This window comes from Tympanuchus pallidicinctus, unplaced genomic scaffold, assembly GCF_026119805.1.
Source record: "Tympanuchus pallidicinctus isolate F22 unplaced genomic scaffold, pur_lepc_1.0 scaffold3, whole genome shotgun sequence".
NCBI lineage: Eukaryota > Metazoa > Chordata > Aves > Galliformes > Phasianidae > Tympanuchus > Tympanuchus pallidicinctus.
The window spans coordinates 4,700,645-4,712,534 of NW_026294747.1; the positions used below are offsets into that span (position 1 = coordinate 4,700,645).

The 11,890-nt window shown below is 37.4% G+C and overlaps 1 protein-coding gene across 1 annotated transcript; it reads right to left on the minus strand.

The window, feature by feature from the left end:
- Positions 1–731: 731 nt before the first annotated feature.
- Positions 732–9,767, minus strand: OLFML1 (olfactomedin like 1). The gene is made up of 3 exons (XM_052695737.1): positions 9,375–9,767; positions 8,073–8,361; positions 732–3,119 (listed from the first exon to the last, which is right to left on the minus strand). Exons 1-3 carry the CDS (start codon positions 9,498–9,500, stop codon positions 2,341–2,343), a joined length of 1,194 nt encoding a protein of 397 aa, XP_052551697.1. The 5' UTR covers positions 9,501–9,767; the 3' UTR covers positions 732–2,340.
- Between the last annotated feature and the right edge of the window lie 2,123 nt (positions 9,768–11,890).

The window sequence follows — 11,890 nt, forward strand, 5'->3', positions numbered from 1 at the left end:
ACTTCTGTGAGATTGGCAATAGGTTTGTTTAACTCTCTGGTCGAAGAAAGCTACTTTTGTGGTCTTATTCTAGATGTGAAGGAAATGGATGGGGTTGTATTATAAATATAGCATGAAAAAAACGAACAGAATTTATGTTTTAAGGAGAATGATCTAGTGGCTCGCTTGTAAATTATTGGAGTAAATTCCCTGGGAAGAACACAGAGTCCAAGTTATTAAAGGCCTTACAAATAGTTGAAGCAGACTTACTCAGTGATGTTTCCTTCTGTTCTCTTTCCTTGTGTTTGCACACAAACAGTCAGCAAATCAACATCACTACTAACATCTGCAAATTACAGATATTTTACCATTCTTATATTTCTCAAGTTAGAAGTCTTGAAACTTTGCCACTCCTTGTGAATAAACCTCGATTTCAAAATGTGCCAATGCTTTTAGTCTCTTTTTCATGTGATGTGAAATAACCTCGCGACACTCATCCATGCAGGGCCTACTTCTCAAAATTAGGCCATCTATGGATTTATTATGGAGTTTGGATTTCCCAGGCAGCAAGGTTCGGAGACTGCCTACCCTGAGTTTTTGAGGGTTGTTGATTGATAAAACCATCTTGAATATGGAATAATAATGAAGTGTGCTGTACTCTACACACTGTTACACAGAGAGAACCTTCAGGAATGCCTTTACTGAAAGAGCAAGCTTAATTCATATTTATGTCAAAAGCCTTTATTTGTTAAGTCAAGATTACACATCCTTTTACAGTAAGGATATCAAAGCATTACAGGGGTGGTTAATACTTTATTTTGCATGTGTAACTTCACAGATGAGGAATAAAAGGCTAAATAATGCAATATGCCTTTCACCTATGGTCACACAGCAAATCATATCCAGCCCTCCTTGTTCTAAGTCTGTCTGTAACTGCTCCTTGTGGCCTCTACAACATGAAATTAATGCTGTAGTCATTAAGACTGTTTAGAATGATATTTTCTCTTGCTAAAATCAGACCAATATTATTGTAATTTCTCAGTCCATACGCTTTTAGCTGTGTTCTGGAACTCCTTTACAAAATAATTCCCTGATTTTTGTTCTGTGCAAGCGCCTTTTAAGCAGATCAGCACTTTCAGTGTAAAGAACAAAATGGGTTCTCTATGGATTGATTTTCTAGTACTTTTTTTGTGTAATGAACATCCAGTTAAAATCCGAAAGCTAAAGCCAAAATCTCTATTTTCCTAGGTTCCAGCGCGTGTATTTTGTTTTTTGTTGGGTTGTTGTGTTTGGTTTTTTTTGAAGCAAATGAAGCTGTATTTCTGTGGAGTTCCTAGCAAAGGGGAGCAAGTGATGTGCACTCATTTGCACTACTTGGGCTCATCTTGTCCACACTTTCTGTACGGATATTTTGCTGGAGTCAGAGGATAGGAAAGAAAGACTTAGCTGTGAACAATAGAAATGTTTGGGAATATTGAAAAAGTACCTCAGAGGTAGATGCTGACAGTGGAAGGAAAGCAATTACTGCTGAGTAAAACAATTAAACAGCATGTGGTTCAGAACAGATACGGGAGTGTTCCCTCCTACAAATAAACAGTAATACACTGAAAAAAGTTGCAAAGTGGCAAATTGAAGCTGATAAGTGAGAATATCTATCCGCAATTAATGTGTTTGTTAGACCAAACGTGGCCTGGGCAGCTACGCAGGCAATAAAAATTTTGAAAAAAATTTCACAAAAAATTTTCCTTGGGAATAGGCTAGAAAATCAGTTTTTAGAAATAGCCTCGATATGATGTGCAGGAAGATTGTGTGTTAAACATAAGGCATGTGTTTGCAAGGATGTATACTGCTTTGCTTTGCAAAATGATAAATCTTTGCTGTTAGATCACTATAAATAGCTCCTCCAGTACCATGTGATTTTTTTTTTTATGGTCCTTTTGATAAAGATTTCTTTTTTGCAGTGAACTGAGATACCAAAGGCAGTAAAATAGTTTGTGTTTGATAGGAAGGGCTTAATTGATTTCCCATGACAATGAAGCAGAAAGCATAGTTTTAATAGGAGTAGAACATGTCAGAGATGTGTTTGTGTGTATGTATACACACCCATTTTATTTTTACCGTGCTGTTTAAGACTAGTTTGTATGCATTCATATGGTACTAATTCATGAGTTAATTCTTATTTATGGATACATATTTTTAAATGGACGCTAACTTAAGATTGCTGGCATGCGTAAGCCTTAATTTATGTGAAAGAAATGAAAATTGTAGCAGATGGTCGTTATTGTTCATCAAAATTATATTAATTCCACACTGATGTGAGACTGTTAGCTTTTAGATGTGTTTGAAAAGTTAGTCAAGATTCTAAGCTTTTTTCTGGTTTTGAAGCTTATAAATAATCTGGGATCCGTCACCCCAGGCAAGGAGCAGCTTTTCCTTGGGATCATAATGAATAGTGGAATGGCTACCCTGACGTTTTGGAAAATGCAATACTGGTATTTCATATGTATTTGCAGTACCCAAAACATCATATACACATTGTATGCGAGAGGTGCCTCCACTAGGAAAGTTGTACACCACATAGAGTGTGTTGCATGCCATGAAAGCTGCTTCAGCATCCTTGCTGCTGCATGTTGTATCCCAAGTGTGTTCCACTGACATGGTTATGTGGTTGATTTTGGTAATTACAAGGTTTCCTCCAATCTCTGGTTCTGCATGGATTGCCCAGAGCCCTTGCTCATCAATAGCAAAATCTATTTTTGTAGATGGAGAAAGTTGATAGGCAGGAATTCTTCCAGCCCCTGGCAGAAGCATATAGTCAACTATATTTCTTTTCTGGATATTGAATTTAATTATTTCATTTAAGGAGCCGTGTCTGTGATAGAACAGAAAACCCTGATAAATAATGTGGCCAGTCCCTTCCCAGGGAAATGGCAGGATGACTCTGCGAGCTTTTAGTGTATGATTGCTTTCCATGAAAGTCATGATGTTCGCAAATTCAAAAATAACATTATTCACAGTACCATTTAATAAATAAATCTTTGTGTGCTTCTTGCCAGGATCTTTCATCCAAGAACCATGCTTATCTCCAGTCTTCTTGACTATCTTTAGGGACTTTACACTTGTAAGCATGTAGTCACAACCTGTAAATAAATACCCAAAGGCAAAAAAATCAAGTTAGAATATTTGAATTTTATAGTTTCCCTTCTTTGAATTATTTACTTTCTTTTTAACCAACCTAGATGCCAAGGTGAGTATATCAATAAAAGTGGCATCTATGTGGCCACTGTGAAATATGTGGCTATGCTAAATAGTGCTGAACCTAACTTTATTGTATATTTGACATCTCCTACCAAAGAAACAGCAAACCTTCAGCTACACGTGCTGCTTTATTAGACTGGAGTTACTCAAAAGTCATTCAGTTCATGTACCTGATAGAAAGTTAGTGTGGATAACATAGTAGTGATTTCCTGATTACTGTCATCTATTCTCTTATAGGGCTGTAATTTTGACTTCAATTAGATCAGCGCAAGAAAATAATCAAATTTATTTCCTATTGAAAGTACACAGGCTGAAATCTATCCTCCTGATAAGTGATCTGTGCATGTGTATACATATTTAGGAATTCTCTTATCCTCTGTTAGCTTCTTTTTCTGTTAGCTGCGTGTGCAGTTCACACCATGGATGGAAGGGTTGCCATCCTGAGGGGCCTGAATAGGCTTTTAAAGTGTGCACGTAAATTCTTAATGACATTTAACAAGGTCAAATACAAGGTGTTACACTTGGGATTGACTTTGAGCCAGATGTGCATACAGGCTGGGAGAAGAACTCACTGAGAACAGGTCTGTCATGAAGAGCTTCATCCTGATGGATGAAAAGCTGGACTTTTTACATGGTCTTATAGTAATGTGACAAGGGAGAATGACTAAAAGAGAGGAGGTTAGGTTAGATGTTATAAAGAAATTTCTTAGAGAGTGGTGAAACACTGGAACAGGATGCCCAGAGAAGTTGTGTATGCCCCATTTCAGGCCAGATTGGATGGGATCCTGGGTAGCCCAATCTAGTGGCTGGCAACCCATGGCAGAGGAGGCTGGAACTAGATGATCTTTATGTCCCCTCTAACCTAAGATGTTCTGTGATTTTTCTTTTTTTTTCTTTTTTTTTTTTTTTTTGCTTTAATGATGCGAAGACAAAGAGAACAAATGTAGTTTGTGTTACTGATTCTTATGCTAGAAGCATGACTGTGGAATCAAGGATAAAGCAAGTGAGCTTTCAACAAGGAAGGCTAAAGGCCTGCTTGGAATTGTATCATTCAAAGGATGTCAAGGATAATAAAGGCTTTTTAAAGTGTGTTCATAGAAGAAGGAGGACTATGGAAAATGTATGTGAATGAGGTGGATGCCCAGGTGATGGGGATGTTGAGAAGATGGAGATACTGAATGCCTTCTTTGCTTCAGTCTTTACTACTAACGTTGCTCTTCAAGAGTCCCAGACCCAGAGGTAAGGGAGAGAGTCTGGGGGTTGGACTTCCCTTGGTCCATGTGGATCTAATCAGAGAGCCAAAATCATGGAGTTGCAAATCCGTGAGCCCCATCACTCACATGTGATGAGGGAGCTGGCATAAATGACTGGCAAAACACTCTGTCATCTTTGAAATGTCTTGGAGAATGGGAAAAGTGTGTGAGGACTGGAGGATAGTCAGTGTCACACCAGTCTTCAAACAGGTCAAAGTATGGATCTGGGCAACTACTCCCTGGATGGAGCAACTTGTTCTGAATGCCATCATCAAGCAATTAGAGAAGAAGGTTGTCAGGAGTTAGTCAACATGGATTCACCAAGGGGAAACCATGTTTGACTGAACTGACAGCTTTCTATAATGTCATCACCAGCAGGGTAGATGGGGGGAGAGCAGTGGATGTGCTGTGTATCTCGACTTCAGCAAGGTATCTGACAGTCTCCCGCAACATCCTTGTAATGAAGATTAGAAAGTGTGGGATAGATATGAGTGGAGTTGAGAGTGGCTATGAACTGTGGGTTGAGAACTGGCTGACTGACAGAGCTCAGAGGGTTGTCATCAGCAGTGCAGAGTCTGGTTGGAGGTCTGTAACTAGCAGTGTTCCCCACTGCAACTAGGGTTGGTGCTGGGTCAGGTCTTGTTCAGCATCATCGTCAAATACCTAGAGGAAAGAGTAGAGTCTAGCCTTGATAAGTTTACTGGTGATACAAAGCTGGAAGGAGTGTCGACACTGGGAGGCTGTGCTGCCATTCAGTGAGACTTGGACAAGAGTAGAGAGCTGGTTAGAGAGGAATCTGACGTGGGCTCATCAAGACCAAGGTTCCACAAGGGTCTTGCACCTGGGTAGGGAGGGATAACTGCATGCGTCAGTAAGGTTGGAGGCTGGCCTGCTAGAGAGAAGCTCTGCGGAGAAGAACTTGGGCATCTTAGCGTACAGCAGATTGGCAGTGAGCAGGCAGTGTGCTCTTATCACTAAGAGGACCACCAGTAGAACAAGGAGCAGTGGGCAGAATTGGAAGAACATAAAGTTCTGCACTAACACAAGGAAGAGCTTCTTTACTGGCAGAGGGACAGAGTCCTGGAATAGGCTGCCCGGAGAGGTTGTGGAGTCTCTTTTCCTGGAGATATTCAAGAACCACCCAGATGCTTGCCTGTGTGACCTACTGTAAGAAACTTGCCTTAGCAGGGGGGTTGGACTTGATGATCTCTAGAGGTCCCTACCAACTCCTACAATTCTGTGATAGTTTTGGCTTTGTTTTTTGTATGCTTTTTGCACAGTTTAAGACCAAGAAGCACTAAGCTTGTGAAGACCTAGGTGTTCAGAATATTTTATTGGGTACTGTCTTTCTGGGGGGAAAAAAATTCTTCTGCAGAACATATTAACAGGCTTGTTTACCAAAGGCGTTCAAATTACATGAGACACTATTTGAAGTTTAACCAATTGCCTTTAATTAAGTGCAGCCATTTTAGTAAACAGAACAAATAAAGCCTTAAGGCAGGAAGTTCTGGCAGCAGATAAAATGGAGAAAGCAAAAAACAGTTCCCTTACTGGCCTGATGTGAACCTATTGAAGTCATTGGCAAGATTCCATTTGCCTTTAGAAATCAAGCATTATGTCATTTGTGTGTACTGATATCCTCTACAAAAGCATTCCTATATTATTGCAGCTAAAGCATTGACTTTTTGCTGGAAGTCCCTTACACTGGTTGCAGTTTTCTCCAGCAATCTATAACAGCTTTCCTGAAACTATTGTTTATTGATTAGATGCATTAAAATAACTAAAATATTGAGTAGGTATTATATCTATACTAGTACTAGTATCTATATCTAGTAGTGCTATATCTATAGTACTAGTATCTATACTAGTACTATATCTAGTAGGTATTAGCAATGCATTCCTCATCTACAGGAGAAATATACCAAATAACTGGATTACTGCCTGACATCTATGAAGGGTTTCTCCTTGTTATCTCAAATTGGCTTTCCTAACATCTTGCTGGATGGAACTAAGGAACTGACAAGCACAATGAGCAGAAAGTACGCCAAAAATTTTCCTTATTGTCCACTGATACCTTCCAGGCCTGCTATTAACGAGCTTTATAATATGCAGAAGAGAATTTACCAGTTCCACCCAAAGCAGGGCAAAACAGAATAGGGTATCAACTACTGAATGTAAAAATAATCGTTCTGTATACATACGTACCTGTGTGTATACATATGTGTTTATATAATAGAACAGATATAGTATTCATCTTCAAGTGTGTATGAGCTTGAACCAAAGCTAGTTGGTTCAAAGCTATTTTTAACTTTTATTTATTTAAAATTGCCAATCTCAGAGTGCTTCAGCAAAACGAAAAACCCAGACTTCTGGGTCCTGTATGGTAACAGAGACAGAGTTACTGTTGCTGGGGTCGTGATTGTCTTGCTCCTAAGTACTTTAAAATCTACACAGTGAGTTGTTTCCCTGTCAGTGGGGCAAGCATTAACAGAAAGTTACTGTGAACTGCAGCAATAAAATTAAAAGTAATAAAATGTAAAAAGAGATTTTTCCTCCTCAGAAACTCTCAGAAAAATGATTTTCCAGGTGTCCTTACCACAGACAACTTAAAATTCTCTAATGTTCAGAAAAACGTACATCTGGAAAGAAAGAAGTCTTGATATTCACATCTCTCAAACACTATAGTAATAGAGTTTAGAAGCAGATTTGGTGGTCACTTCTTTACCATCTCTATTAATGCTCCGTTGCTGGAAAAGCTTAAAGAGGTGTGAACTTATTTGTAAAATTAATTCAGCACATTTCTTTTGAAGCTAGTGGAATTGTGTAATTGATGCTAGAGATCTTTCACCTAGCAGCTTAAAAGAATTGTCTATCTCCTGTAGCTGTTCTTGCTACATTTGAACAAAAATGGAACAGACTACATCAAGTAGATGTAAATTATATATTGTGTACATATCATTAATTAAAATAAAGATGCTTTATAATGATCAAATTTAGTTTGTTTGGGGACAGTCGTACGTTGCATATATTCTTCATAATGGATACCTTACACTTAACTTTCTAGAATTGAACTTTGCTCGTAGCTAATCCATTGTGCTCTCTTGATGAAGTACACAGTGGGGGAGATGGATAAAAAAGTAACAGAAGAGGGCACCAAAATAGAAGGAAAACGTAGTACTGAATTAAGTTTTATTAACTTAAGTTCACTTTTAAAGCTTTGATTTCTTGCCAGTACAAAAAAAAAAAAAAAAAAAAAAGACCAACATTGATTCCTCAGTGCAGTGGAAATGCAGTGGCATTTGCTCAATTGTTGTGGGATTTTGCAAGAACAAGGGGTTTTATGTTGTTGTTTTTGTTTTTTGTTTTAATTTTCTAGTAAAAGTTTTCAAGAAGTAAATCTGATATATCATAAGTATATGCAAAATAAATATTTGGACTGTTCTTCCCTATGTCCCCCTCCCACACATATAAAACATCTACATTTTCTTTTGAAGATTAGTATTTACATGTGAAAATCATATTATATTTGGTATTCATATAACTTGTGAAAATCTATTATCCCTGCAAGTGAAGTGCTCTTACTTGCATTAAGCATGACTTTAAGTTTCCTTTTTTCTTCTGCTTCTTCCAACAGCTGCTGTTTCACGAGGTCTTCATCTACTTCTACGCATGTCTTAGAATCTCTCACAGATCCAAAATAGTCAATGTCCCTCTGTGCTCGTTCAACTCTTGTTAGCAAATTCTCTACTTCATCTTTAACCTCAGTCTTGTAACTGTTCAGTCCTGACAGACGTGACAGTACCAACTTTGCAAAGTCTTGAAATTCTTCAACATAGTCCAGTATGTCTTGGTTGCATTTCTCCAGTCTGTTCTTGAGAAAGAGTTTACATAGAAACACATATTCTGTATAGATGTCAGTCTCATTTACTTAATTTCTGCTATCTGCTCCTTTACAGTTCCACCCTCTATTTGAAAACATTGGTCTGTTGCTGCTTATGTGCATGGAGAGTACGAATAGCCAGAGTCTTAAGGACAATGATCTCTGCCTACTTGCTTTCCTGAGACTCTTCCTGTAGGATTACTGGTGAAGCAGTCTTAAAAACTTTTTCTGTAGGAAATCTACAAGCTTGAACATTCCACATAAACAGCCCTCTTCTGACCAGAGTCCTGCTTAGCATGGTTATGGGAAGATGGAAATTCTGTTACAAGGTAGTTTTTTTGATCAAAGTTTAGGCTGTATTTAAAAAAAAAAAAAAAAAAAAAAGTACAGGATTGGGTGAATTTAGATTTAGCTGTCCGTAGAAGACTTATAATTCTGCAAATTTTATGAGGCACTGATATTTTCATATAGTTTAAGGCAAGTACCTGTTTCTGTCTTGCAGCTGCAAGAGGAATATTTCAAATCCTAATTCAAGGATTTGTTCTATACAAATGTATCTTAAATTACTCTCTTGACCAGGTTTATCTTTACACAGAAATTTATTGCGTATTGTTTTCTGTCTCCTTAGTAAGTGACAGCAATTCTAGTGGTAACAGTATGATTATACCATTTCTTCAGATGGACTGACTCCATCTGATGTTTAACTGATGTTAAACACTTGCATATTTGGCTAAGTTGCACTGATTGTGTTAAAAACAAACAAGTGATGATGCTGTAAAATATAACGCCATGAAATGGTGCAATAAATAATAACTGGGAGTCATTATAGTTAAAAGTTTAGCAACAGTTTTGCTAAACTGTACTTATTTGGAAAAGCTAGAAACTTATCTTCCTGATACTGATTAGAATACAAACACTTCAGTATTTATCCTCTCTCACCCCCCTCAATGCACTTTCAAATCCGTATTTAGGCAGTATCACATAATGATGTAGGTAGCACATACCTCTAAAGATAGGATACGCTGGTCTATGTAGTTCATCAGTGCTGCATCTTGCATTACATATTGGGCCTCTCCCAGGATATTTTTGAGGAATGGAACTAATAAAAAATGAAGTCCCACGATGATCATTGCTTAATAAAATCTTGAAGGGAAAAAATATTGAATTATGTTGTACGTAAAGAGAGCAATTCTCACTGCCACTCCAGAATTAAATTGAATAGCTGTCTGATGCCACAACGTGGAAAATAATGAGGCTACAGCTATTAAGAAGACTTAAAATGGCTGTTGCAGTTCAGTTTATCATTTAAAAAAAAAGTTGTGGAGCAGAAACTGAAAGCTGTATTTCTAGAAGCCAGATGACTGCTTTCCAGTTTGTGATCCTATGATCAATCCCAGATGTTCAGTACTGAGTCATATAAAGCCTGTAAGCCAAATTTCATTAAATACAAATAAAAATAATTTCTTTCCCCTCCTTTTTCCTCCCATTTGCCTTCCCATGTAACCAGAACTGTGCAGGATAAACTTGGTGTAAATCAATGCAGCTTCAAAGTCACTGAAATGCTTTTTTTCCTTCATAGGGAGATCTGATGCATAATCATTTATTTCAACAACCATAGTTGTTACTATGAGATAATCTAAAGCCTTTTTTTCACTTCTGGTATTCAGCCTATTTACAGCAGGACTGAAAATCATAAATTGAAAATAAAAATCATTTCCCCTTCTTGTTCCTCTTTTCTCTTGTTTCTGAAACTAAAATCAGTACCCTTAACACAGTTCATTGTCATTATAATAGAGCCCTTTAAAGACCTCTTCTTTTAGAATAATAATTGTCTTTTCAAACTTGCTTAATTTAAAGAAGTATTGCATTTAAGGAATTTTTAAATTTCTTCTTTTTAAAAGCTTTCATTGCTGAGCGCCTTGTCTGGAGAGAGACATGACAAAGCTAATATTGAATTCCTTAGGAAACCACATGTTAGGACTTTAGAAAGGTCCTTTTGTATCTGAAGCCAAACTGGACGTCTCTGTTTCTCTTTCTGAGAAATCCCCACCTCTTCACTTTTTCTTTCCATTTTTATTTCTTTGCAGGTTTTGTTTCTTAAAATTTATGCAGCTTTCCTTTGGCTTCTGACTGTCCTGTGTTTACATAAGCATGCAAGTGTTGACAGAAAACATTAAAAACTTACCACGATAGGCATATTGAATCTTCATTTCCTTGTTTGTTGCAAGTTACAGTTATATATATTTTACGAGCAGAAATGCATCTTTTTTTTTTTTTTTCTTGTAATTTTGCTTTTTCCCAAGAGGCACAAACAATTTGCCAGTTCATATTTAAAGGCAAATACTTGTTTTTCATCTCAGTGCTATTTCATTACACTGCAGAACTCCTGCTAGGAAAGATAGACAGCTTGCATGTGGGATTCTTGCGAAGTACTTCAGGAAGCATGTATTCTGCCTTGATTACGTTCTCTAGAACGTCTTGACGAAGCACACTATCATCTTTTTCACAAACTGATCAGCCTCAGCACTGGGGGAGTACAAACAAAAGAGAGATCTCCTTTCTCACTTCCAGAGTAAATCTGGAATAGGGGCAGATTATCTACAAAGCAAAATATCTTGACTGATAAATGTCCTGTATATGGACATACTAAATATCCTCAAGAGTGCTGCAGAAGGAACTAGATTTTTTTAGTGTTACTTCATGTTGTCTCAGGATTACCAATGTGGCAAGAGACTAGAAGCTTCCAGGGGTTTTTGTTAACAAGATATTGCTGTGCTTGTAAAGATGTTATGTCATGGTAAATGGCAGCGATGGTCTGTGACAGATGAAGTTTTCTTGGAGCATATGCTATGGCTTCTGGTAAAGAACTGGACATAATTTTTCTTTCAGTTAATGCTTCCCAGTTTTGCTCTGCCTAGAGGTATCACTGGAAAATATATTTATATGTATATTATCTGTATAGGTTAAATATATTTTTGATAACCATTTAAAGCAGGACTGGCTTGGCAGGCCAGGGAAGACTTAGTCTCAATACACAGGATGCTGTATGCTAACAGCAGAAAGAGTTTTCTTGTCTCAGGGAATAGTTTTTCTCTTGTAAGTCATTTGTGGAACAGGTTTATTATTACTGTCTGGATTTCCCAGGAAAACTTCTAAAAGGAAACAAGTATGTTGATGTAAGTATGTATGCCTTTTTTAATCTTGTCCTTTTTCACTCTGGACAAGATAATATTCTTAAGTTGATGCTTTAAGTTAAGCTTTTATATATCATAGCAAAATATGATTGGCTTCAGAAACAGTTTGTTTCTGGCATCTCGGTTGAACCAGAGCACTGGCATAGTAAGTTAGGCACTTTGCAGTTACATGAATCACTGTATGGTACTTGCAAATGCTGTTGCCTGCTCCTCTTGGCTGTAAAGGCAAAGTTCAACGCTGAATTCCTATTCTGACTAGGGTTATTTCTATTTCATTACTACTTTGATTTGTATATCTTGAAGACTGGTTCACGTTGCTGTTAAAA